This window comes from Podarcis vaucheri, assembly GCF_965113315.1.
Source record: "Podarcis vaucheri genome assembly, chromosome: 7".
NCBI classification, from domain to species: domain Eukaryota; kingdom Metazoa; phylum Chordata; class Lepidosauria; order Squamata; family Lacertidae; genus Podarcis; species Podarcis vaucheri.
Window position 1 is genome coordinate 14,593,089 of NC_138765.1, and position 23,997 is coordinate 14,617,085.

General features: G+C 42.1%; 1 protein-coding gene across 2 annotated transcripts; it reads left to right on the top strand.

The window, feature by feature from the left end:
- Window positions 1-1,161: 1,161 nt before the first annotated feature.
- LOC309537974 (phospholipase A2 inhibitor and Ly6/PLAUR domain-containing protein-like) lies at window positions 1,162-14,797 on the top strand. 2 transcript variants are annotated; one of them, XM_082233150.1, is made up of 5 exons: window positions 1,162-1,254; window positions 1,825-1,935; window positions 8,352-8,498; window positions 13,782-13,913; window positions 14,415-14,797. In XM_082233150.1, exons 1-5 carry the CDS (start codon window positions 1,206-1,208, stop codon window positions 14,576-14,578), a joined length of 603 nt encoding a protein of 200 aa, XP_082089276.1. In that variant the 5' UTR covers window positions 1,162-1,205; the 3' UTR covers window positions 14,579-14,797. The 2 variants fall into 2 exon arrangements, with proteins under 2 accessions (XP_082089276.1, XP_082089277.1); XM_082233151.1 differs by lacking the exons at window positions 1,162-1,254; window positions 1,825-1,935 and adding an exon at window positions 5,586-5,767.
- Window positions 14,798-23,997: the final 9,200 nt, after the last annotated feature.

The window sequence follows — 23,997 nt, forward strand, 5'->3', positions numbered from 1 at the left end:
AACTCCCACTGGATGTAAAAGAGAAAAACAACTACAGTGGTACCTCGGGTTAAGTACTTAATTCATTCCAGAGGTTCATACTTAACCTGAAAGTGTTCTTAACCTGAAGCACCACTTTAGCTAATGGGGCCTGCTGTCACTGCTGCGCCGCCGGAGCACGATTTCTGTTCTCATCCTGAAGCAACGTTCTTAACCCGAGATACTATTTCTGGGTTAGTGGAGTCTGTAACCTGGGTTAGTGGAGTCTGCAGCCCTGTTTAGGGAAGCTTTTAAAGTTTAATAGACAATTGTATTTTAATATTTTGTTGGAAGGCGCCCAGAGAGGCTGGGGAAACCCAGCCAGATGGGCAGGGTATAAATAAATAAATAATAATAATAATAATAATAATAATAATAATAATAATATGTTTAAGATAACTAAATTCCTGGTATGACTCAGCATTCCTCATTAAAAATATAGCCTTGTATTAGTTGAGTCATGATGCGATTAATGAAGGTAGAGAAATTATTTTGCTGTGCATAAAAAACATGAGTGGCTATACTATGTAACTGTTGTTGTTGTTTAGTCGTTTAGTCGTGTCCGACTCTTCGTGACCCCATGGACCAGAGCACGCCAGGCACTTCTGTCCTCCACTGCCTCCCGCAGTTTATGTAACTAACACCTTTGAATTCTTTGCTCAGTATTTCCAAGATGATGTGTGTTCTAGCCACTTGAACCTAGAAGGAAATATTCTAATAGCAGTCAATTGTCTCAAAGTGGTATTCATTCAGTGTACTTTCTGAAGCAGAGTGGTTCCATAAGAGTGGCTCCCACTGTGGTGAAATTGGGGTGGGATAGACTGGAAAGTTATTTGGTGAATTTTCATGGGCTTTCCAATGGTGATTTAAGGATTTAAAATATATGTTTCTTATCCCTGAGAATGCAAAAGAAGAGGCAGCTGTCAGAATTTCATACAGTTCCCAAAAATGACTTAATGCAATTTCTACTCCATGCTTTGTGTTCCAATATAAAAATTACAAGATGTTTGGGAAAGCGTGCAATCTCTACTGTCATCATTTCCCACCCTCTCACTGGACCAGTTCCGTGTACCTGAAACCCTCAGGTTCCTTTCTTGGCCTATAAATCCTCCAAGTCAGCCTCTTCCTCCATCAGTTGCCTGTTTCTTTGAACTGAGTTCTCCTCAGCTTTTGATCTCTCCAGCACTATGAAGATCTTCCTGAGTACTTGTCTCTTCTTGGCCATCCTTTCTGAAGGTGAGTAGGAAGCTGCAATCTTGAATTGCTTTTTCAAATGCAGGAGGGGATATGCAGTGGGCTAGAGAAGGCAAATTGATATTGGCTCTAGGAAGGATAAAGGGAGCTAAAGATATTGGAATACTGAGAATATGGACTCCAAATTTTGGAAGACAGCTTTGTGGAGTGTACTTCTGTTTCATGAGGTTGGCTTTCTTCACATACAATATGTGTGCTGCCTGTGAAAGTATGCAATGGGACTGCTAAAATCCCATTGTGCACCTCATTGTGTGTTTAATATATGCTTTAATGTATCCCTGCTTTAATGTATGCATTCATAATAGTAAAATGGATGAAGACTGTGTCTCTCTCCATCTTTGTGTCTGGAGATGTTCCTGTGTGTGAGATAGGGGGAAGATATGTGTCAGTGTGCATACCTACATCAACCCACCACTACATGTGGATCCTGAGACCAATAAGGTTGCTCATGTCCGGCTTGGAAGATTGTATCCAGGTGGGAATGTAGATTCCATTTCTCAATGCCTGAGGAACTGATGTATTTGGTGCTGAATACTTCTTTTGTCTCTGCAGTGACAGCTGAGAGATGTAAAGTAAAGAAACTAAATGACAGTGCTTCAAAAGGCACCTGTGAAACTTCCGAAGGTGGCAGTTGCTTTAATCGTGTTGTTGTCAGAACATTTAGTGAGTATAAATCCTTTCTGTCAGATTGAACCTGAGTGTGTGGGTCCATCATTTGGACCCTGACATATCCGGGGGGGGGGGACAGAATGCGGATCTCACCCAGTGTTGAGAAATTCTTTTTTTTTCCAACAGTTAATTAAATATTAGTAGAATTAAAACTATATAAAATATGTGTAAAATGTATCAATGATTACAATAAAAGTGGTATCAACCTTTTCAATAAAAACAGTAATTCCTCAAAAGACTGTTGGGACAAGGAGGTCTTCACCTGCCAGGAGTAGGACAAGACGGGAGGCAATCTAGCTTCTCCTGGGAGGGATTTCCAGTGTTGGGAAGCAGGCAGTGAGATGGCTCTTTTCCATGTCAATAACTAATAAAGTGTGCAGCCTCCCCCACACCTTTCCATAGGGCAGCCTCTTAGCCTTGGAGAACCACTGGCAACCTTCTTCTGAGCTTTACCAGCTGATTACTGTTAATACATTGTGCATGAATATTCAGGCCTCATCTTTCTCCGGCCTTTGCCTCACAGCTCCATCACCAACTGGTTTTCCCAATGGCCAAATCCTAAGTAACAATACCTCACTGGCAGGTCACTCTACACTCATTAGTACCCAACATAATCAGAGTCTACTCTTTGTGGGTTCAAACACAAGTGATGCAGTGGTCAAGTGTGTAGCCAGTGATGAATACAAGAAGACATGTGTTCAACCAATGATCAACCAGTCCTCCTGTTGGTTGAAAGACAGTTGGGAATGACCAACGTTAGCGTTCACCTATTGCAACATCTAGCAAACTCCAAGAAGCTACTGATAAGGGTTGCTCTTTTTCTGAGCCCCTGAGCTGGGTGTAGGGACAAAGATTGCAGTCTTTCCAGATGGCATGATGTTTTGGGGGAAAGGGGCTTCCAATCCCATTGTTGGGAAAATTGAAAGGGTTCATAGACTGGAGGTATGTCTCTCAGAAAACCATAGGTCCTAGGCTCAAAAGAATATGGAATAATCCAAATGATACAGTTCCATGAAATTAATATTTTCTCTATCGTTCCCCCATTTTTTATTTTTATTTTTGGAAAGGAATGATTCCATATTCATTTTAAGGCAGAATATTTTATACTCACACAGGTGGAAGTACCTACTTTACATAACAAATGCCAACCAATATGGGGAAAATACTCAGACTCACTTCCCACATATCTAGTAGTGACATCTCAATATTTTCCAGCTTGCAGCAACCATATGATGGTTGGACAGCATGGAATGACTATGCTGCTTATGCCACCCTGAAAAGTATGTTTGATTTATGGGTGGTGTTTGCAGTGATTTTATTAAACTCACAATTTAAGATTTATTTTTTTTTAACCTAGGGACATAACTTGAACATTGCTCACAACTTACCCTTCCTTGACTAGTGTAATTAGCAAAATGAAGCAATTACTTTGTGTTAGGTGGTTTGTATTGCTTTTCTTTCTTGCTTCAATGGCAAAGTGTATCATCATTTTTAACTTTTATTTAATCTATTGGCATTCTCATGTCTGTAGGGGTAAACAGTTAAACCCACAACTCAAGAAAATTAAGCTGCAAATACTATTATCTAACTGAAGCATAATGCATAACAATATTCAATATTTAACATTTTCTTCCTTTTCATGTTCTTTTCATGTTCTTCATTTCCCCCCATATTTTGGCACACAGAATGGTACAATATCACAGGAGATAAACAATTCTGCACTCCTGGAAAGGAGGGATGGAATGGAGATTCTCAGATCAATCAGAAAGAATTTACCTGATCCTAGCCCCATCAAATGAACACTGTACAATGCCCCACCACTCGTTCTGAAAGCAAGCAGCTGCTGCCAAATAGGCCTGCAGTATATAGAAACAACCTAAGCCTCAAACCCTTTTGGTTGCACCCTGGCAGCAGCTGAAGCCACACACACACACACACACACACACACACACACACACACAAACAATTTAAGACTTTATTTGGGATGAACCCAGGGGCATAGCTTGCACACTGCACACAATTAACCCTTCCTTGACTAATATAATTAGCAAAACCAAGAAATTACCTTGTGTTATTTGGCATCTATTGACAAACCCAGCATAACACACAACAATATTCAATATTTATCATTTTCTCCCTTTTCCCACTCTTGTGGCCTATGAGACACCTGAGCATGCTTATGAACCAAGAGCAGGAATAACATTTAGGTTTATATAAACATCACTAGGACTAAATTAACAACAGCATTTTCTTTATTTTTTCACTTTGGGGGAGAAAACTGCAATCACTAAGGAATAGAAATCTTTTTAGTTATAAAGTATAAAAAAAATCATGAAACAGCCAGGAACAGAGCCAAGAGGAGCTGCATGTTTGGCTCTCCTATTTCCTAAAAGCAAAATATTTTCATTTTAAGATATAGAAAAAGGGAATAAATGAGGAACCAAAGTATGCATAGAAAAATCCACAGAAATAAGAAAATTAATCTCCCCCCACATTTTGGCACACAGAATGGTACAGTATCACAGGAGATAAACAATTCTCCAGGCTTGGTGTAGGCATGAATAGAAGTGATGACCTCAGGAATTTGGGCACCTTTTAATATCTGAAAGGAAATAAACTTGAAGAATTTCATAGTCAGATACCACAACATAGCCAGACATGAATTTATCACGGTCATTTGTTTTACAAAAGTCATCAATATACAGAATCAAGTTGAAGAAAGGAACATCATTAAGATATGGATGAGGTGTGACACTGAATCGGAACCTTGTTTGCTACTTTTACAGGAGCTATTAATCTATAAACCAAATCAGGTTCAGGGTAAAAACAAGAAAAGGAAAAAGAACTAAATTTCATGGGGGGGGGAGTTGCAAGAATAGGCTGATCCAGCAAACAGTGGTTACAGTAGTAAAAGCTAACAAAAAAATTAAATTTATTTTTATTAGTTTTCAGAATTTTAACAAATCAATCCAGATCATTTAGATTTAATACAATTTTTTTTACAAAAAAGGTTTCCTGCTCCTTTCACAAACATATGTCCATTGCTTCCTGATATTGCCACATTCATTCTTCTTTTTTAATCACCTCCTTCTATTAGTCATAATCCATTTTCCTAGCTAACATTCATGGTTTTTTTACACACAGTACCATTGTTATTTTCCAAACATATAAAATAACCATCTCACATGTGCAGCCTTTTCAGAAGTCTGTTCACAGACTTAGTGTGGAGAGAGATTAATTGCCAACTTTCTCAGTCCATTCCATTCCTTTGAAAACATCCCTTCCGTTTTTCAAGGACGTTCCGTGTTATAAATAACTCCCGAAAAGATGCCTTCTCTGCCATTAAAATCCTGGGGATTGTTTTCCACAGCTCGCAGTTAAAAATCAAAATCATATTTATAAACTCCTGGGAAGTCTAATTACCGTACTTTTCTCTCTATAACACGCATATTTTTTCTCTTTAAAAGTAAGGGGAAATGTCTGTGCATGTTATTGAGCGAATGTGTGGTCCCTTGAGCCAACTGGCCCGAGTGCAGGGGCAAAAATCAGGCAAAAATCTGACCGCGCACGCGTCAGGGAGGAGGGACGCCTGAAGAGGAAGCGGTTGCTTTCCTGCATTCTGCCTGAGGGTCTTACTGCCCACCCTCTTCTGTTTTGGTTGCTGTTCGCTCAAACGGAACAAAGAGCAGGGAAGTCCCCTCCCCTCCAGGCAAGCAGAGGGGAATGGAAAGGATCGCGTCCTTCCTTCTAATTCCTCTCCGTGCTCCGGTGCTGCTGCGTCCAGGGAAGCATTTTAGGGACTCGCAGGCAGCCGGAAAACATGCAGGTGGGAGAGAGAGAGAGAGAGAGATTGGTTGGGTGGGTGGGGGGAAACCTTTGCCTTCCTTTCCTCCCTCCTGTTAAACCCCTCTCCTGCATTCTTAGCCAGCTACTTCTCTGCACACCCCTCTCATGCTCCTTGTCCCTTCTATGTTTTTCCTTCCCTCCCCACTTAAAACGTGGTTACAAAGCACGGATCCACATGGATCCTCAGGATCTTTGCATTGGGTCACCCCAAATTCACCATCAGATCACATTACATGTCCATGGCTACAGCCTGCACCAAAAAAATCACACACCCACTGTTGACTGGGGCTGCAATGGTGCAAAAACGGGGTTACAAAGCATGGATCCACATGGATCCTCAGGATCTTTGCATTGGGTCACCCCAAATTCACCATCAGATCACATAGCATGTCCATGGCTACAGCCTGCACCAAAAAAATCACACACCCACTGTTGCCTGGGGCTGCAATGGTGCAAAAACATGGTTACAAAGCATGGATCCACATGGATCCTCAGGATCTTTGCATTGGGTAACCCCAAATTCACCATCAGATCACATGTCTGTGGCCACAGCATGAGGCACAAAAATGATACACCCACTGTTTCATTCAGAATCCCCCCCCCTTGTTTTCCTCCTCTAAAAACGATGTGCGTGTTATAGAGCGAAAAATACAGTAGCAGTCCTTAGGAAACCACTCTCTCATCCACTCTTTCTTCATACAGTTCAAAGAAACTGTATATAAAATCCATTCCTCTTCAGTCGAGAGGGGAAGATATTATTTTTTTGTAAAACCCTTAATTGGGCATAAATCATTGGTCCTCTCTCTTCCTCCAGATAACAGATAACCTCTAAATGTCTGCACATTATTCTTTCGTGTTGCAGGAAAGGTCAATGGGGGGGGGGAGCCATTTAGAAACCTTCAGAGTAAACATTGCTTTGCCTCCCCTCCCATTCTGGCTATTGTAAGTCTTTTTGCGCTTGTTGAAAATCATTAAGATAACTTCAGGGCTCAAGTCCAGTCCTTTTGGCAGCTGATTAGTTACAGCCCTTTACCATATGCCATTACAGGAGTGCCCCATAATTAATATTCTGAATTCTTGAGGAACTGATCACAGATCATGCCAGAAATGGAGGTTTGTCCATGGCAGGGACACATTTCCCAGGCTGCACCCGCACTGCCTTTCAAGCTGGGAGATATGAGTTTAAGTGACACCGTGAAATACCGTGCACTCCCCAGACCCCTGGGAAGCATTGCCAGGAATTTTACCTCATAAATCCTGGCTTTCCCCTGTCCAGGCAGCTACCCTGCCCTGGAGGGCAGAAGAGCTCAACCACCATGACCATGATGGTCAGGCCGGAAACCAAAACCTAATTAGTTTTAATTAGTTTTGCCTTTTGTTATTTTTAAATCATTTTTATTGAAAGTTTTCAGCATAAAATACAATAAAAGCCAAGCTAATCTAAAGAAAAAGGATACATAAAAGCAAGAATAAGAAAGGAATAAAATAAAAAAGTGAAGGAACAAGAAATGAAGAAGAAATACAAAGCTCTCTATCACAGTTATCAGATGCTTGACATTTCAAACGAGTTTCTTAGAATGGAGGTTTTCCTCCCAGAAACCTAAAAGGAAAGGATGTAGGCTCCAAGTGAAAAGATAGGCCTGTAATGAAATGCAAATCTGCATAAGCACAGCCTCAAAAATAAGGAGGAGACTGTAAAGAACCACATCCAAATCAATGTTGGGTTTTTTTATACACTTCTAGATTACACGTGATTTCATTTCACCAATCAAAGGATCAAAGGAATCTTAATAGTTGAAACCAATTCTCTTTCTGTTCATACAATGGCCACAATAGATTCTAACAATTTGTCCTTTTCACTGTTATGGAAAGCACATTTGCTACATATCATACCCAAAAGTAAAGACAGGCTGATTGGCTCCCTTGTTCTTTTGAGTTTCGCCTTGCACAGGAATGTCTGCAAGAAACCAATCAGACAACCAAACCAAACCCATCCACAGTCATGCTGGGCTGCAAACTGCACTCCTGGAAAGGAGGGATGGAATGGAGATTCTCAAACCAATCAGAAAGAATTTACCCGATCCAGGCCACCCCACCTCTTGTCAAATAGGCCTGTAATATATAGAAGCAGCACAAAACTCCAGACCCTTTTGGTTACAATCTGACAGCAGCTGAACCTACAAAAATATTTTTCATGAAAAAGGAAAACTTATTCAGACATTTCCCCATAGAAAGATGCATGGAAAAAGATTTATTCCCTTGAGATATGCAGTCAGAAGTTAGATCAAGAGAAGGAGAAAATTAGAGGAAAGAGAAAACTGTATTCTCCATTCTTCACTCTCTAAGAACTATCCTGGAATATTCACATGGTTTGGCAGAGTAATTTATACTGATTCAGGAAGAAACTAACGATTAGCTTGCTTAATTCAGTACTTGCCAGATTCTTTTTCTTTATTCACCCATTTGCACAACGTATGTTTATAAGGGAGCATCACAAAAAAATCATTCAGGAGAGTAATGATTTGAATTTTAGCTGATCTAGGTATTCCAATTATCTCTCACAGATGGCTCTACAAAGTTTGAAATTGAAATGGGATGTACTACAGATTGCACCTCAAGGAACTACATTTTCACTTCAGGAAAAGATCATTTCTTGCGGCAGATGAGGTTCTGCTGTCGTGCTACAGACTGCTACAAGAAATTGTATGAAAGTAAGTATATGCGTGTTTGTATATATCCTCAAGCATAAATAGCCTTGAGGCTTTAAGGGTTTTCCTTGGTTGCCCTTAGACAAACGATATCAAACAGATGGCATGGAGATCTTTGATGAAGCCCAAGATAGATCACAGCTTCCCTGTAGCTGGTTAGAGGACACCAAAGGTGGTCCCCATGATAACTCATAGTAAGGAAAAATGTAAAGGTAAAGGATCCCTAGACAGTTAAGTCCAGTTGAAATTAACTATGTAATGCAGCACTCACCTCACTTTTCAGGCCGAGGGAGCTGACATTTGTCTGCAACAGCTTTCCAGATCATGTGGCCAGCATGACTAAACTGCTTCTGGTGCAATGAGACACTTTGATGGAAGCCTGTAAAGGTGGTGTTTCCCCTTCGCAGTAACACTCCAGCACAGTCAGCTTCGTATTTACAGTCTTTATTACATATATACAAGAAACAGCTACAGTTCAGAATTACACTTCCAAACCCGTTGAGTCAGATTTGCGGAGTGGCTTCCTATGATTCCCATGCCAACAAAGTAGGTGTGGGAATTGCGTGAGACATCTTTGATCCTTATGTTTCATTTCTCTCCTTGTCTGTGCTGATTTGAAAGCCCCCTCCCTTCCTGAGTCTGAGCTTCCTTCCAAAGCCTCTGGGTGGTTGCAGGGCTCTTCAGCATCCCTGAGCCCCTGCTCTCCCTGGCTACTCTCCACCCCCTCTTCCACTTCCTCTGTCTCTGGGTGGTTGCGGGGCTCTTCAGCATCCCCAAGCCCCTGTTCTGCCTCTTCTGTCCTTTGCTCCTCCAAATCCTTCTTGACATAACCCTCCATCTCTAAGCCCTCCCCAATCCCCTTCCTCCTCGCTGTCTGCGGGGTGTGTGTGCGTTCAAATCTTCCGGTAGCTCTATCTCTTTGTCACTGTCCAAACTACTCTCTGGCTCTGCCCAATTCCTAGGTTTGGGCTTGTGGGGGTGTCTCCTGTGAAACTCTCTCTGCAACCATGGCACATGGACATGCTCCAACGGTTCCCAGGAGTTCTCAGCTGATGAAGCTCTCAAGCTACAAGGTGTTGTAGTTTCCTCCTGAGCCATCTGGAATCTAAGATTTCCTGAACTTCGTAATCCTTCTCTCCTTCTACCAGTGTAGGAGGGGGAGTATGTTCCATCCTCTCCCCCTGGTACCTGTGTGCTGGAATAAGAGGAGACAGCAAAGCCCTGTGGAATACTGGGTGTATCTTCATTGTCTCTGGCAACCGGAGCCTAAAGGACACCGGATTAATCTCCTGCACCACCTCAAACAGCCCCAGCTTTCTTGGCTCTAGCTTCTTGCACCTCCCTTTGAACAGCAACCCCTTTGAGGACAATTACACCTTGTCTCCTACCTGGATTTTCTCTCCCTCCTGCTTATGTGCGTCTGAGGTCCTTTTGTTTTTTTGTTTTTTTACAATAATTTTTATTAATTTTCCAAACATATATAAAACAAATAATAAAACAAAACAATACAAAACATACAAACAAATAAACACATATAATTTCTTAAACTTATTTTCATACACCTTATTTCGTGGACTTCCTCATACCTCCCTTTTTCTGCATCCTTATGTTAGCCCTTTCTCAGCAACCCTTAGTTCAGTTAATTCACTCATTTTCATTTTACATTCTTTAAAGTTATGATTTACAGCTGCAATTCTCTATTTCTTATAACCATAACATCTCAGCCATCATCAATCTTACAACAGTCTTTAAGATGTTTTTTAAATTTCTTCCAATCTTCTTCCACCGTCTCACTCCCCTGGTCACGGATTCTGCCGGTCATCTCTGCCATTCCCATGTACTCGATCACCTTCGCTTGCCATTCTTCCAGAGTGGGTAGCTGTTGCGTCTTCCAGTACTTTGCCAGAAGAATTCTTGCCGCTGTAGTAGCATACATAAAAAATGTTCTGTCCTTCCTTGGCACCAATTGGCCCACCATGCCCGGGAGAAAGGCCTCTGGTTTTTTCAAAAATGTCCATTTAAGGACTTTTTAAATTTCATTATAGATCATTTCCCAGTAGGCCTTTACCTTCGGGCAGGTCCACCAAAGGTGATAGAAAGTACCTTCAGTCTCATTACATTTCCAACATTTGTTGCTGGGCAAATGATAGATTTTTGCGAGTTTGACTGGGGTCATGTACCATCTATAGATCATTTTCATTATATTCTCTCTCAATGCGTTACAAGCTGTAAACTTAATACCTGTATTCCACAACTGTTCCCAATCATCAAACATTATGTCATGACCTATGTCTTGTGCCCATTTGATCATAGCTGATTTTACTGTTTCATCTTGTGTATTCCACTTCAGCAGCAAATTGTACATTCTCGACAAGTTCTTAGTACTGGGTTCTAACAATTCTGTCTCTATTTTCGACCTCTCCATCTGGAAACCTATTTTCCTGTCCTGTTTAAATACCTCATTTATCTGACGGTAGTGAAACCAATCTCATACCTTAGACTTTAATTTGTCAAAACTCTGCAATTTAACTCTTTCACCATCTTGTTCTAAAATTTCACAGTACTTTGGCCATTTGGACTCCATATTTAGTTTCTTTGACTCATTAGCCTCCATTGGTGATAACCACCTGGGAGTTTTACTTTCCAGCAAATCCTTATATCTTATCCAAACGTTATACAGTGCTTTCCTAACAATATGGTTTTTAAAGCCTTTATGCGATTTTACCTTGTCATACCATATGTATGCATGCCAGCCAAATCTATTGTCATACCCTGCGTCTGAGGTCCTTTTGTAAGCTGCCTTCGATGTTTCCAGGTTTTCTTTCACTATCTTATGCAAGTACTCCATTTCCTCCACAAACTCCTCAGCTGCTGGTACTAACAGCACCTCTTCCCTACCCGGAAATGCCCTGGTATGCACATCGTAGTTCACCACAAAAGGTGCCATGTCCATGGATGTGTGCACTGCATTGTTATCCGCTAACTCGGCCAGGTTCAACTTCTCTACCCAATCGTCTTGCTGGTAGCATGTATAGCACCTCAAGTATTGGGACACTGTGACGGAATCCAGAGTACATGGAAGCACTGTTTACCTAGTAGTAACTCCACCTCTGGAACACCAGCTACAGGGTGACATCCTGGCTTTTTGAATATGGCGTTGCAAGATCCCTCAACCATGACCTTGGGGAACAGGAGGCTGAAAACTTTCAGTAATGCTCCCCAGATCAAAGAAAGTAAAGTGAAAAGGACAAGAAAGCAAAAGCCAATTAAGAATGCAAAGGTCTTAAATAACAGGCTTAACTTCCATAGACTGTTTCCATTGCTAGGGAATGAAGGGAAGTCTCCCAAACTAACCTAAGCAAATAAAAGGGAGAAAAAGACAAAGAATAGCTTGAAGTCCATGCCTAAACCAGCAACTAATGCAGGCTGAGAAAAGAGCATGGGTGACTGTCCTATTCTCCCTCTCCTGCATGAAGATGCCAATGCACAGTGAGCCATCCAGGATCTTTTGTTATTTAAGTGTCCCTGATCCCCCATGGCTAAGGCTCCCCCTCCTATGTGTAATAATACAGTGGTGCCTCGCAAGACGAAATTAATTCGTTCCGCAAGTTTTTTCTTCTTGCGAGTTTTTCATCTTGCGAAGCACTGTTTCCCATAGGAATGCATTGAAAATCAATTAATGCGTTCCTATGGAGACCGTTTGCCAGGCTGGCGGTGTGGAGAAGGGCTTTTCTCCCCACCGCAAGCCTTCAGGACAGGTACGGGAACAGAGGGGAAGGCACACAGCGCTTCTCCTCTGTTCCCAGGGGCTTGCGGTGGGAGGAGGGTTTTTCCTCCCCACCGCCAACATTCAGAACAGCATTCTGAATGTTGGCGGTGGGAAGGAAAACCCTCCTCCCGCCGCCAGCCTTCGGAGCAGCCTTCCGAAGGCTGCCGGTGGGGCGGAGAGACCTCTTCCCGCCGCCAGCCTTCGGAGCAGCCTTCCGAAGGCTGGCGGCGGGAGGAGGTCTCTCCACCCCGCCACCAGCCTTCGGAGCAGCCTTCCAAAGGCGGGCGGCGGGAGGAGGTCTCTCCGCCCCACCGCCAGCCTTCGGAGCAGCCTTCCAAAGGCTGGCGACGGGAGGAGGTCTCTCCGCCCCGCCGCCAGCCTTCGGAGCAGCCTTCCGAAGGCGGGCGGTGGGAGGAGGTCTCTCCGCCCTGCCGCCAGCCTTCGGAGCAGCCTTCCCCACTGTCCCGGAGATTTCCCTATGGGCTTTCGTCTTGCGAAGGAAGCCCATAGGGAAAATCGTTTGGCGAAGCGCCTCCAAAACGGAAAACCCTTTCGTCTAGCGGGTTTTCCGTCTTGCGAGGCGTTCGTCTTGCGGGGCACCATTGTACTACAGAAAGAAGCAGCTATACAGTGAACAATCTTTTTTCTTAGTCCCGATGAAACATCAAGTGTTCCTGTGCAATTATCCTAGACCCAAAGGGATGATATCACAGGTGGAGTGCAAATTGCATCTTTTACAGATTTTGAGACTAGTGAACATAAATCTATTTCACAGTATTAAGCAATATATAAGAATACATAATGCATGATGAATCACCGTGCATATTAAGTAATGGACAAAACATAGAAAAGGCAAATTAATCACATAGACAACCCAGCAATAAATTCCACAACTCACTCCCTAAAAATACTGCTACTTGCCTACTCCTCTCAGGTTGAACTATGAAACACAATACATATTTAACAACAGACTGGGTGGAGTCTCTCTGGACTGTATTTGCACAGTGGCAACTAAAATTGCTCCCTTTTGATAACCCAGCTGCCAGCACCTCTGTCTCATCATTAGAGATAATATCTAGATCTGTATTGTGAGCATAATTAATTCCTGAAACAGAATACAATGGAGATGTTGCAGCCCTCTCACAGAACTAGGGAACTGAGGCTTAGGATTCGGAGAAATATATGGGCTGGATAAAAAGCATTAACTATGGAATTGTTCATATATTATTCTAAATGATATCATGGTGGTAAAGATGATTTAGAGATATAAGAAATTATAGAATAAAGTATTGATGTGTTGGTATATACGATAGAAGGTATTGTGCAGCAGAGGGAAAGAAGTAACAACACCATGGAAAATGGGGTGGGGAGTCTGAAAAATTGATTATGCATTGATGTATAGATATCAATTTTTTGAAAAGGTAATAAGAAATTATTACACTGCAACAAAAAGAAGGTAGGGAGGGTGGAGAAATGGGCCGAAACCGTGTGTTGATTTTAGTGCTTGTTCTCCACAGTGGAACAACCTGAGTTCAATGGGCAGGAGTGTCCGACCTGTTTTCCTTCTTTCTCAAAAGCCTGTAAGGGCTCAGAGACCATCAAGTGTTATGATGATCAGACCCAGTGCATAGAGTTTGTTGTTGATCATGGTAAGTAGCACAGCCAGCCAATGAGGTGGAGACAGGGTGGTGGGCTGCTCTCTTCCTCTATTGGTGGCTTTCTGCCAGAAAATGCACTATATGTGTTGGTAGGGTGAAATTCTCTTTTTCTGAAAATATAACTGCGTTAAATTATCTTTGTTCTGCATATATATAGATGAGACACCATATTTCTGGGGTAGGGGTATGAGAAAGAAAGCAAAATAATCTGTTTGCTTAATCATGTGTAAAACTGCCTTTTAAAAGAAAGTTTTCACTAACCTTTTAGAAGAAGTAAAGGCAGCCATGGACCACCAATCTGGAAAGCAATATTGATGAAGATGGGCCCCTGTAACATAATAAAAAATGGATATTTCTTTTTCTAAATTTTAAACATCTGTGTCAAATTGATCTCATGTATGATTCTGAGATGCTCCTATTCTCTCTTCTGCACACAAACTCACCTGTTATTACCCAGGCACTCATGTGAAAATGTCTCTTTTTCTTTACTAGATGACAGTGCAATTCCTGAAAAGGATTTCTACGGCTGTGCATCACCAACCTTTTGTGCAATGGCCAAGAATTCAATGCATTTTGATGTCTTTTCAGGCACTATAACCAAAGCACGATGCTGTGATACTCTGCCTGTCCTAGAGCAGCTGAACTTTGAAGTGTAGTTAGGAGAGAACAATGTCTTCTTCCGTTTGGATCCCACTGTTTCTTGCAGCAGTGGAGGTGGAAGTTGCTTGCCTGGTGGTGGGAGTGGAAGAGCTACTGCAATTCACAGGACTCCTGAATCCTCTATTTGGCTTTTAATGGAGGGTGAATGGGATGCAGGGAATAGATAAGCTAAAGTAGGAATGTGCGGCTTGGGGACTCTGTCTCATGATAATATGGTATATGGGTTAAATTTATCTTTGTTCAAAATCAAAATAAATTGGTGTGGCAAACAAAACTGTTCTGTGTGTATTCATCAAATTAAGAATATTTGTTAGCTGCAGTGGCAAAGGGCAGTGCTTTGAAAATGAACAAATGGACAATGATTTTATTGATTTATGATATATTTATACCACTCTATATTTCAAAGAAATCTGAGTGGCTTACAATATCATAAGGGCATCACAAAAGTTCAAACAAATACAATAAAAAGCTCCCCACCCAACTTAGCAAGAGGAAAGATTGAAGAAAGCTCTAAAATGCAGTCCACTGTTTGCATTTGTAGCTGCTTTTTTTGGAGATTTGCCACACAGCACTAGGCACCCAGTGCATACTACTATTGTTTGGCAGAACTCTGGAGAGCCAGCGAGAGATTCAGGAGTTAGGAGCATAAGAGGATTTTTGTCTGGATTGCATCAAAGGCCCCTCTAGTTCAGCATTCAGCTCCCAGAGACCAAACCCCAGAAAACAAGGCATGAGCCCAATAGCCCTCTCTCACCTGGGATCTCCACTAACTAGTTTAAAGAGCAGTAGAGGCTGGTCACCATGTGTGGCATAACCCTCCCTCTGAAAATGTCAAACAATTTAAAAAAGGCATTCCCAGAAATCTCAAAGCTACACACTCTTTCTTGTCCCACACACATTTTATATTTCCATTTCTGTCAAACCCTTATTCTCTGGCCAATCAGCTCGTTGCAATGCAGGAATCTTTAGCCCAGCATGGGGTTCGCACCCACAAACTAGTCTTTTGCTCTGCCAAGTGAGCCATCCCACTGCTTGAGTGTTTACTCCTGGTCTAGTACGAAAGCATTTTAAGTGCATAAATCTTTTAATTTATGTTTTGCAATTAGGGAAGCATGACGGGGAAAAGAAAGCCCCAGATTAATAAATGCAACTAAGTGTGTGTGTGTGTGTGTGTGTGTGTGTGTGTTTGTACACAAACACATTAAACAATAAATACAACATTATAAAAATAAACATAAAAACAAACATTAAAATACATACATACATACATGCGTGCATGCATGCATACCCTCCAACATTTCTCCATACAGCAATTGTAAAAAAGGCAAACTCCACACCTAGGCTCATCAGGAAAGGAATTGAATATAAAATGTCAATATCATTGACACTAGTATAGAAATATATGCTGTGACCATACTTGCATTATTGTGTACATTCTGTTGGAAAAATGCCCGGGAAGGCCGCCACCTTCCCAAGACACCGGGGCGTCTCTCCGGTGGTCACTCTCTGGCTGTAAATCTCCCTCAGTCCAGAGAGGCTGGTGATAAGCGACCCCTCCCTCCTGAGAGGAGCCCACTCGTCTTCTGGCATCTCACAGCAAAATAAAAAGACAATCAGTACCTATAAACTACTTTATTTACAGTCCATGTACAAAGAATCCACCAGCATGTCTGTGCTCTCTCAGCAGCAGTACAGAAAAGCATCTCACACAGATGTGAAATTAACTTCTCAACAATACTCCAATAGTACTGAGACTTCCTGTCTCACACTCTCAGACACTCACGTGATATAAACAACAAAGTGCTACTTGCTGAGCAGCTTGCATGGATAAAAATCCTAACACCTTCACCTCAACTCAAAAGGGTATTGTAGGGAACGACAGAGGACGAGATGGTTGGGCGGTGTATTCGAAGCTACGAACATGAGTTTGACCAAGCTGCGGGAGGCAGTGGAAGACAGGAGTGCCTGGCGTGCTCTGGTCCATGGGGTCATGAAGAGTCGGAAATGACTAAATGACTAAACAACAACAAAAGACTTAGAAAAGTTGCAGAAAGGGGGAATCTTGATGCTGAAGGGGATGGAATAACACCCACACAAGGAAAGGTTACAAAATTTGAGACATTTTAGTTTAGAGGAAAGACAAAAGAGAGAGAGAGGAAACCTATTTAAGATTATGCATGCCACAGAAAAAAATGGATATAGAAAACCTCTTCACCTTCTCTGATAATGCTAGACACAGAAGGAAATAGAATGCTGGACTATTCAGGACAGATCAAGGAAGGTGTTTTTTCAAAGTGTGCATAGTTAAACTCTGGAGACCATAAAATGAAAAATGTAAGGCATAAAACATAAAAGTGAAACATAGCCTTTTAGGCTATGCACAGGCATCTGGTTGGCCGCTGTGAAGATTGTTTAGTTGAGCAGATGGCCTGATTCAAGAGACTGATGTAAGTTCTGGCCAGCTGAAGATTCTGGGAAATCTGCTTACTACTGTCAAACTCTTAATTCAATCAATCAATCAATCAATCAATCAATCTTTATTACGGTCCAGAGACCCAACAAATAGTTACAAAGCAATCCACAATTCAGACAACCTACCTCCAAGTTAAACAAGCATTTTGTTCAAACTTAAAGATAGGGATCATTGGTCCTTGCAACCACCAATGAAAACTTCACCACTGCTAATGTTCTAGCGTTTGTCCGGTCTTCCAATAGGAACATGACATAGTGAGCCTCTGATTTTCCCGGGAATGGTACCAGCAAGGGTAATATCAGTTCAGCCCTGCCTTGCTCATATTTCGCACACTGCAGCAAAATATGTTTTATAGAATTGATGTCTTGAGCACACGAGCAAAGTCTGTCCTGGTAGGGAACTCCTCTCAACCTGCCATCCAACACTGCAGAAGGAAAGATGTTTTGTCTGGCTTTGGAGAATAACCTTCGATAATTTGGTACTGTCAGGTTTTTAACGTAAGGTGTTAACTTAAAGACATGCCCATATTGTACTCCTACTGCCAGCGGACTACAGACTGCATGTGATTGAGATCACAAGTCACTGTGTGTATAATCCCATAATCTTTGCTTTAACATCTTTAGGGTGCCTTCATAACCCAGGTAATAAAGTGGGGGGGGGGGTTTGACAGACCAATAGAGGTGGCTTTTCTTGCCATGGTTTTCTGCCATTTGCTGCCAAACACGCTTGGTCAGGTGTTGGTACAAACCCTTCCCTAGATCAAACACTGAAATCCTGAGCCAATGTTTTAGGGTAGCCCACCATGCTTTAGTTGAAATTGGGCATTCACCAGCTTCTAACAGAAGTATGGAGTTGGGGGCACAGTTGGATACCTGCAGCAGAGATCATAGAAATTTTGCCTGAAGGCCATCTAGCTTAGGCAGGTCCCCATTATGCCAGACATTTGCAGCATACAGGAGTTGGGAAACGGATTTAGTGTTGAAAACCCTTAAGGCTGCTGGAACATATTTGCCACCCTTTGTAGAAAAGAATCTGTGTATGGCTAGCTTTGTGACCTCCACCTTTTGAAGGGAGGTGTGCCAGTGGTGCTCCCAAGATCCTGTATGATGGAATATGAGCCCTATATAACTGAAGTATTTAATCTCTTCAAGGTTATGGCCACCCAGCACCCATTTAGACCAGGAGAAGCTTCTTTCTAATACTAAAATTTTAGATTTTTCATAATTAATGGATGAACCATTTCCAGAACAGTAATCAGAAATCTTCCTCAGCAGATATTTCAAACCTGGTCTAGAATGTGAGATGATGGCCGCGTCATCCGCATATAACAACAAGGGGGTACTTCTCATTCCTATTTTTGGAAGGTTTCCATCTGGGTCCATTAAGCTCTCTTCTAGGTCATTTAAGAATAGGCAAAACAGTGGGGGGCCAAAATGCATCCCTGTCTCAAACCCCTAGTCATCTCGATACTGTTTGATAACTGTCCCTGCCGACCGCATTGGACCTGCAGTTTGGTTCCATTGTACAGGGCTTTTATAAGAAAGAGGAGTCTTTGTCCTGCTAAATCAGATTTAATTTGGACCATGGCTGGGATCTGGGGATGGAATCAAACGCTTTCAGATCCATGAAGGCCACGAAGAGTTTACCTTGTAGCGGCCTGGTATACTAGGAAGGACAGCTAGGAAGGACAGCATTAGATGGTGGTCTGATGTTGAATGGTTCTCACGAAAGGCTGCCTGGGCTTCAGATAGTATATTATGTTCATTTAGAAAAGTTGTCAGTTTGCTACTGAGGAATTGGGCATGTTGTTGTTGTTTATTCATGTCCGACTCTTCATGACCCCATGGACCAGAGAATGCCAGGCACTCCTGTCTTCCACTGCCTCTTGCAGTTTGGTCAAACTCATGCTGGTAGCTTCGAGACCACTATCCAACCATCTCATCGTCTTTCGTCCACTTCTCCTTGTGCCCTCCATCTTTCCCAACATCAGGGTCTTTTCCAGGGAGTCTTCTCTTCTCATGAGGTGACCTGGCCTTCTATCTCAAAGTGCTACCCTGTGGGGAAAGACCCCCTTCCACCATCTTTTCTGAGATGCAAAGCAATGGGTAGTGTTTCGCTCCTTTCCCTTGAGAGAGAGGCTCTGTGGTTTCGCCTGAAAGCACTTCATGGTGGCATTAATCTCGGCAGGCAACATGCCGTGCCCCCCTTTCATTGTGACCAACAACTAGGATATGTTAAATTTTGGATTAGCCTTTTCCTCCATGAATTTGTCTATAGATGGCTAGTAAACCTGATGGTTAGTTTCTACCTCTGCTGTTGGGGCAGTATGGCTCTGAATGTCTGTTTCTGGGAACCAGTAGTGGAGAGTGGTGTTGTTCTCAGGTCCTACTTGCTGGCTATGCACAAGCATCTGGTTGGCAACTGGGAAAATAGTTTTCTTCAGCAGATGGCCTGATTTAGCATGCTGATGTAAGTTCTGGCCAGCTGAAATTTATAGGAAATCTTCTTACAGCAGCCAAACTTTTAATTACCTCTAAGTGGTGCCCACACAGTATACCTGCTGAAGAGGAGTCATTCCATAATGTACCTGCTGAAGAAGGGCGGTTTCAGAATTTCATTTCATTTGAGCCAACTGCCCTTTTATAATCTGCTCCTGGGGTTGAGAACCGCTGTCCTGGGGTCCAAGTGCAGCCCCTACCTACCTTTCTATCTTAAGTTTCATTAAACCAAAAGAGAGGAAACTTGGATGGTCTACGCGTCCCCTTTATCATCTATTCATCTATATGAACCAGGATACTCCTTTTATTATCTGGTTTATTTATTTCATCCTTCCTCCCAATGGAATGCGGGCTAGTTATTCAAATGGTTTTTCATACTTCTTTCATGAAAGACTGCAGAGGAAGCTTAGGTATCATTTGATAAGAAAGCAGTTCTTGTAAAAACTAGCAATTGGTTAAAGAACAGGATAAAAGAATTAATGACCCTGTGAGAGTTTTATGGTAAGTTTGTTTACAAATTACATCTAAAGTGTGGATCCCAACTTGACGCCATTGCAATGAGTTGGTCACTCTGAGCCTTCGCCCTTGTCACAGCAGGAAAGATGCCAAAACCCAACCCTCCCCCTTCTGAACTTCCATTGCATTCTGACCTTTTCAGCTCTCCAAGAATGGAGGCTAGGAGGGTGGAAATCCTCCTCACTCTCAAAAGAATCACTCACTGTCTGTTGTCTCTCTGCCTAGCAACCCTCCCACTGCCATCTATCTCTCACCCTTCTTGCAAGCTCCCTGTGTCTACTCTATCTGAGTCAAAGTATTCTTGGTAAAGGGGGTTTGAGCCCATCAGCTCCTGATCTTTCTGCATTTCCACGGCTGTGCAGCACCAACATTTTGTGCATTGGCCAAGAAGTCAATGCATATTTATGCCCTTTCAAGCACTATAACCCAATCACAATGCAGCTCAATTTTGAAGGATAGTTAGGAGAGAACAATGTCTTCTGCCTTTAAGAGTCCACTATTTGTTGCAGCAGTGGAGATGAAGGTTGCTTGCCTAGTGGTGGGACCACAGAGAGGCTGGGATTCACAGGACTCCTGGGTCCTCTCTTTGGCTTTTAGGGGAGGGTGAATGGGATGTAGGGGATAGAGAAGCTAAACTGGAATGTGGGGCCTGGGAGATCTGTCTTATGATAATATGGTATATGGTTCAAATTTATCTTTGTTCATAATCAAAATAAATAGGTGTGACAAATAAAAACTGTGTTCTGTGTCATCAAATTAAGAATATTTGTTAGCTGCAGTGGCAAAGGGCGGTGCTTTTAAAAGGAAGAAATGGGTAATGATTAGTTATTTTAGTGATTTATGAAATGTTTATACCACTCCATATTTCAAAGAAATCTGAGTGGCTTACAACATCATAAGGACATCACAAAAGTTCAAAAAATACAATAGAAAGCTTCCCATCCAACTTATCATGAGGAAACATTGACGAAAGCTCTAAAATGCAGTCCACCAAGGGTATTTGTAGCTGCTTTTTGGGAGATTTGCCATGCAGCACTAGGCACCCAATGCAGACTACTTCTATTTGGCAGAACTCTGGAGAGCCAGTGAGAGAGTCGGCATTCTGCTCCCAGAGCAGTGAACCATATATCAATGAGAACCCCAGAACACAAGGCATGAGCACAATAGCCCTCTCCCACCTGGGATCTCCACCAACTAGTTTAAAGAGTGGTGGAGGCTGGTCACGGTCACCATGTGTAGCCTGACCCTCCCACTGAAAATGTAAATGCAATTTTAAAAATGCACTCCCACAAATCTCAAAGCCACATACTCTTTCTTGTCCCACACACATTTTATATTTCCATTTCTGGCAGTCCCTTATTCTCTGGCCAACCAGCTCTTTCAACTGTTAACCCAATCCTCGTCCAAAATAGAGCTACTGGGAATAGGGAACTTCATTATGTCTCTAAGGAAAAGCAAACAAACATGTGACTCCTTGGACTGCCTGGTAATTAGCCCTACTAGGAAGGCTCCATATGATGGTTTGAGGCCTATCCAAAACAGGCACTATAGCAAATATGGGAGGATCATAGAATCATAGAGTTGGAAGGGACCAACATTCCTCAGATGACAATAGGGTCATATTCTTCATCAGTATTACAGAATCCAAGAATTGTAGAGTTGGATGGGAACCCAGCGATCATTTAGTCCAAGCCCCTGCAATGCAGGAATCTTTAGCTCAACATGGGGTTCTCACCCACAAACCAGTCTCATGCTCTGCCAAGTGAGCTATCCCACTGCTTGAGCATTGTCTCCTGGTCTAGTATGAAAGTTATTAGAGGAAACAAACAAAACTGCAGTATTTTCAGTGCAAATATCTTTTAATTTCTGTTTTGCAATTAGGGAAGCATGAGGGGAGAAAGAAAGCCCCAGATTATTAAATGCAACTAAGTGTGTGTGTGTGTGTTTGTACATAAACACATTAAATAATAGATACAACTTTATAAAAACAAACATTATAAAAACAACCACTAATATACATACAGTGGACCCCCTAGATACGAATGTAATTCATTCTGGGGGTCCGTACGTACCCCGAAAAATCTGCAAGTAGAAGCACTGCTTCTGCACACGCACGCGGCGTGATACAGCACTTCTGCACATGTGCGCACTGCTAAACTAGGAAGAATACACTTCCGAGTTTGCCGTGTTCAGAACCCGAGAGTTATATTACCCGAAGGTAACGTAACCCAATGGACCACTGTACATACATATATACATGCCCTCCAACATTTTCCCATGCAGCATTTGTGAAAAAGGCAATTCCATATGTAGGCTCATCAGGAAAGGAATTGACTATACAAATGTATAGAAATATATGCTGTGACCATACTTGTATTAATGTGTACATTCACTTCAACTCAAAAAGGATATTGCAGATTTAGAAAAGTTTCAGAAAGGGGGAACCATGACGCTGAAGGGCATGAATTAACACCCACATAAGGAAAGGTTACAAAATTTGAGACATTTTTGTTTAGAGAAAAGATAAATAAAAGAGAGATGAAAAATGAAATAGCTGAGAGGAGGAAACCTGAAAATGGGAATGGTCTGTGCACAAGGTTTTACGTAATGCATTGTCAGAAGTGCATGAACCCACCTCTCCTCATTATCTGGAATAATATGTACACAACCACAAGTTTACACCCCCTGGGCCCTGCCAGGAGGTCTGATGTAGTTTCTGCCATGAAAAACCTTAGCACTCTCTGAGCTATCATAAAGGGATACAGCACCACAGCACCCCTAGTGGAACTCCCTTCTTCCACTGCAAGTGAAGTGCTACTGGTTTTTGAGTAAGGTAAGATTCCAAAAATATAGTAGACTTCTGGGAAACATCCACTGACATAACTGTTCATGCATAAAGTCACATATGCTTCCTTAAACTTGGCCCTCCAGTTGTCTTTGGCCTACAACTCCCATGATTCCTAGCTAGCAGGACCAGTGGTCAGGGATGATGGGAATTGGAGTCTCAAAACATCTGGAGGGCCGAGTTTGAGGAAGCCTGCTCTAATCTGTCAGGGAAGGTTGCTAAGGAATGGGAGACAATGAGGGTAATTGATAAGCATTCTTGTGATAGTTTTCTATTCAGTTGCGTGAATGAAACTTGTCACGATGCCTCAGAGTATCTTGCCCAGTGTAAACTTTGTTAAGAATAATAGTTTAATTGTTACTGAGGTGGAGAATGGATGTATATTACTATTACGATGGACACTTCCATAGAAGCTAAAGAAGAGCAGGGAAACCTCTGTAGGTGTTTAGCAGGATGAGGATTAGGTGTTGATGTTCTCTGTTCTGTCACATGCCTGACTTCAATCACATGAAAGAGATAGAATCAACTTCTATGCATTTGATAATCTATCGGTCTCTATTTTATGTGAGTTAGGTTTTTGTTCTCAAGCAGCCAAAGACAAAGGATGTGCTCTTGGAGCAAACAGCTTTGGGCTGGAATACAGGCTTATGGCATCCATGTGTAGAGAGACAAATCTCTAATTTTGGTCTGCTATAATTTTTTCTTCCAGACTTTGTAAGAAGTTTAGCCTGTGCTAGACATGCACAAGATATTGTATGTGACTGTTTTGGATATATCACTGTGGCGAACACACAGGGTCCCCGGACGTTTAAGGGTCTATTGATCCCTATGCCACCACTGTGCTCACTTCCCCACTGCCACCAACCAGTTACTCTCTGGTAAAACACTGAGTCCAGTCAGTTGTTAAAAGTGAACCAAAAAACAAGTTTATTTTAAAAAACATTAACAAGTTTATGGTTTCTCAGATAATATTCCTGTCAGTATCTTAACTTTAGTTTCTTTACCGGCCTATACCTTCCTAATACCTTCTGACTGATTATCTCAACTGTTTGACTGACTCCTCTTAACAACTTCTCTCACTTT

Bases quoted from the DNA above. Each gene is read 5' to 3' on its own strand.
- LOC309537974 (XM_082233150.1), top strand. From the start codon at position 1,206: ATGAAGATCTTCCTGAGTACTTGTCTCTTCTTGGCCATCCTTTCTGAA. The intron at 1,255-1,824 runs GTGAGTAGGAAG...TTGTCTCTGCAG, and splicing joins CTTGGCCATCCTTTCTGAAG to TGACAGCTGAGAGATGTAAA. The intron at 1,936-8,351 runs GTGAGTATAAAT...TATCTCTCACAG, and splicing joins TGTTGTTGTCAGAACATTTA to ATGGCTCTACAAAGTTTGAA.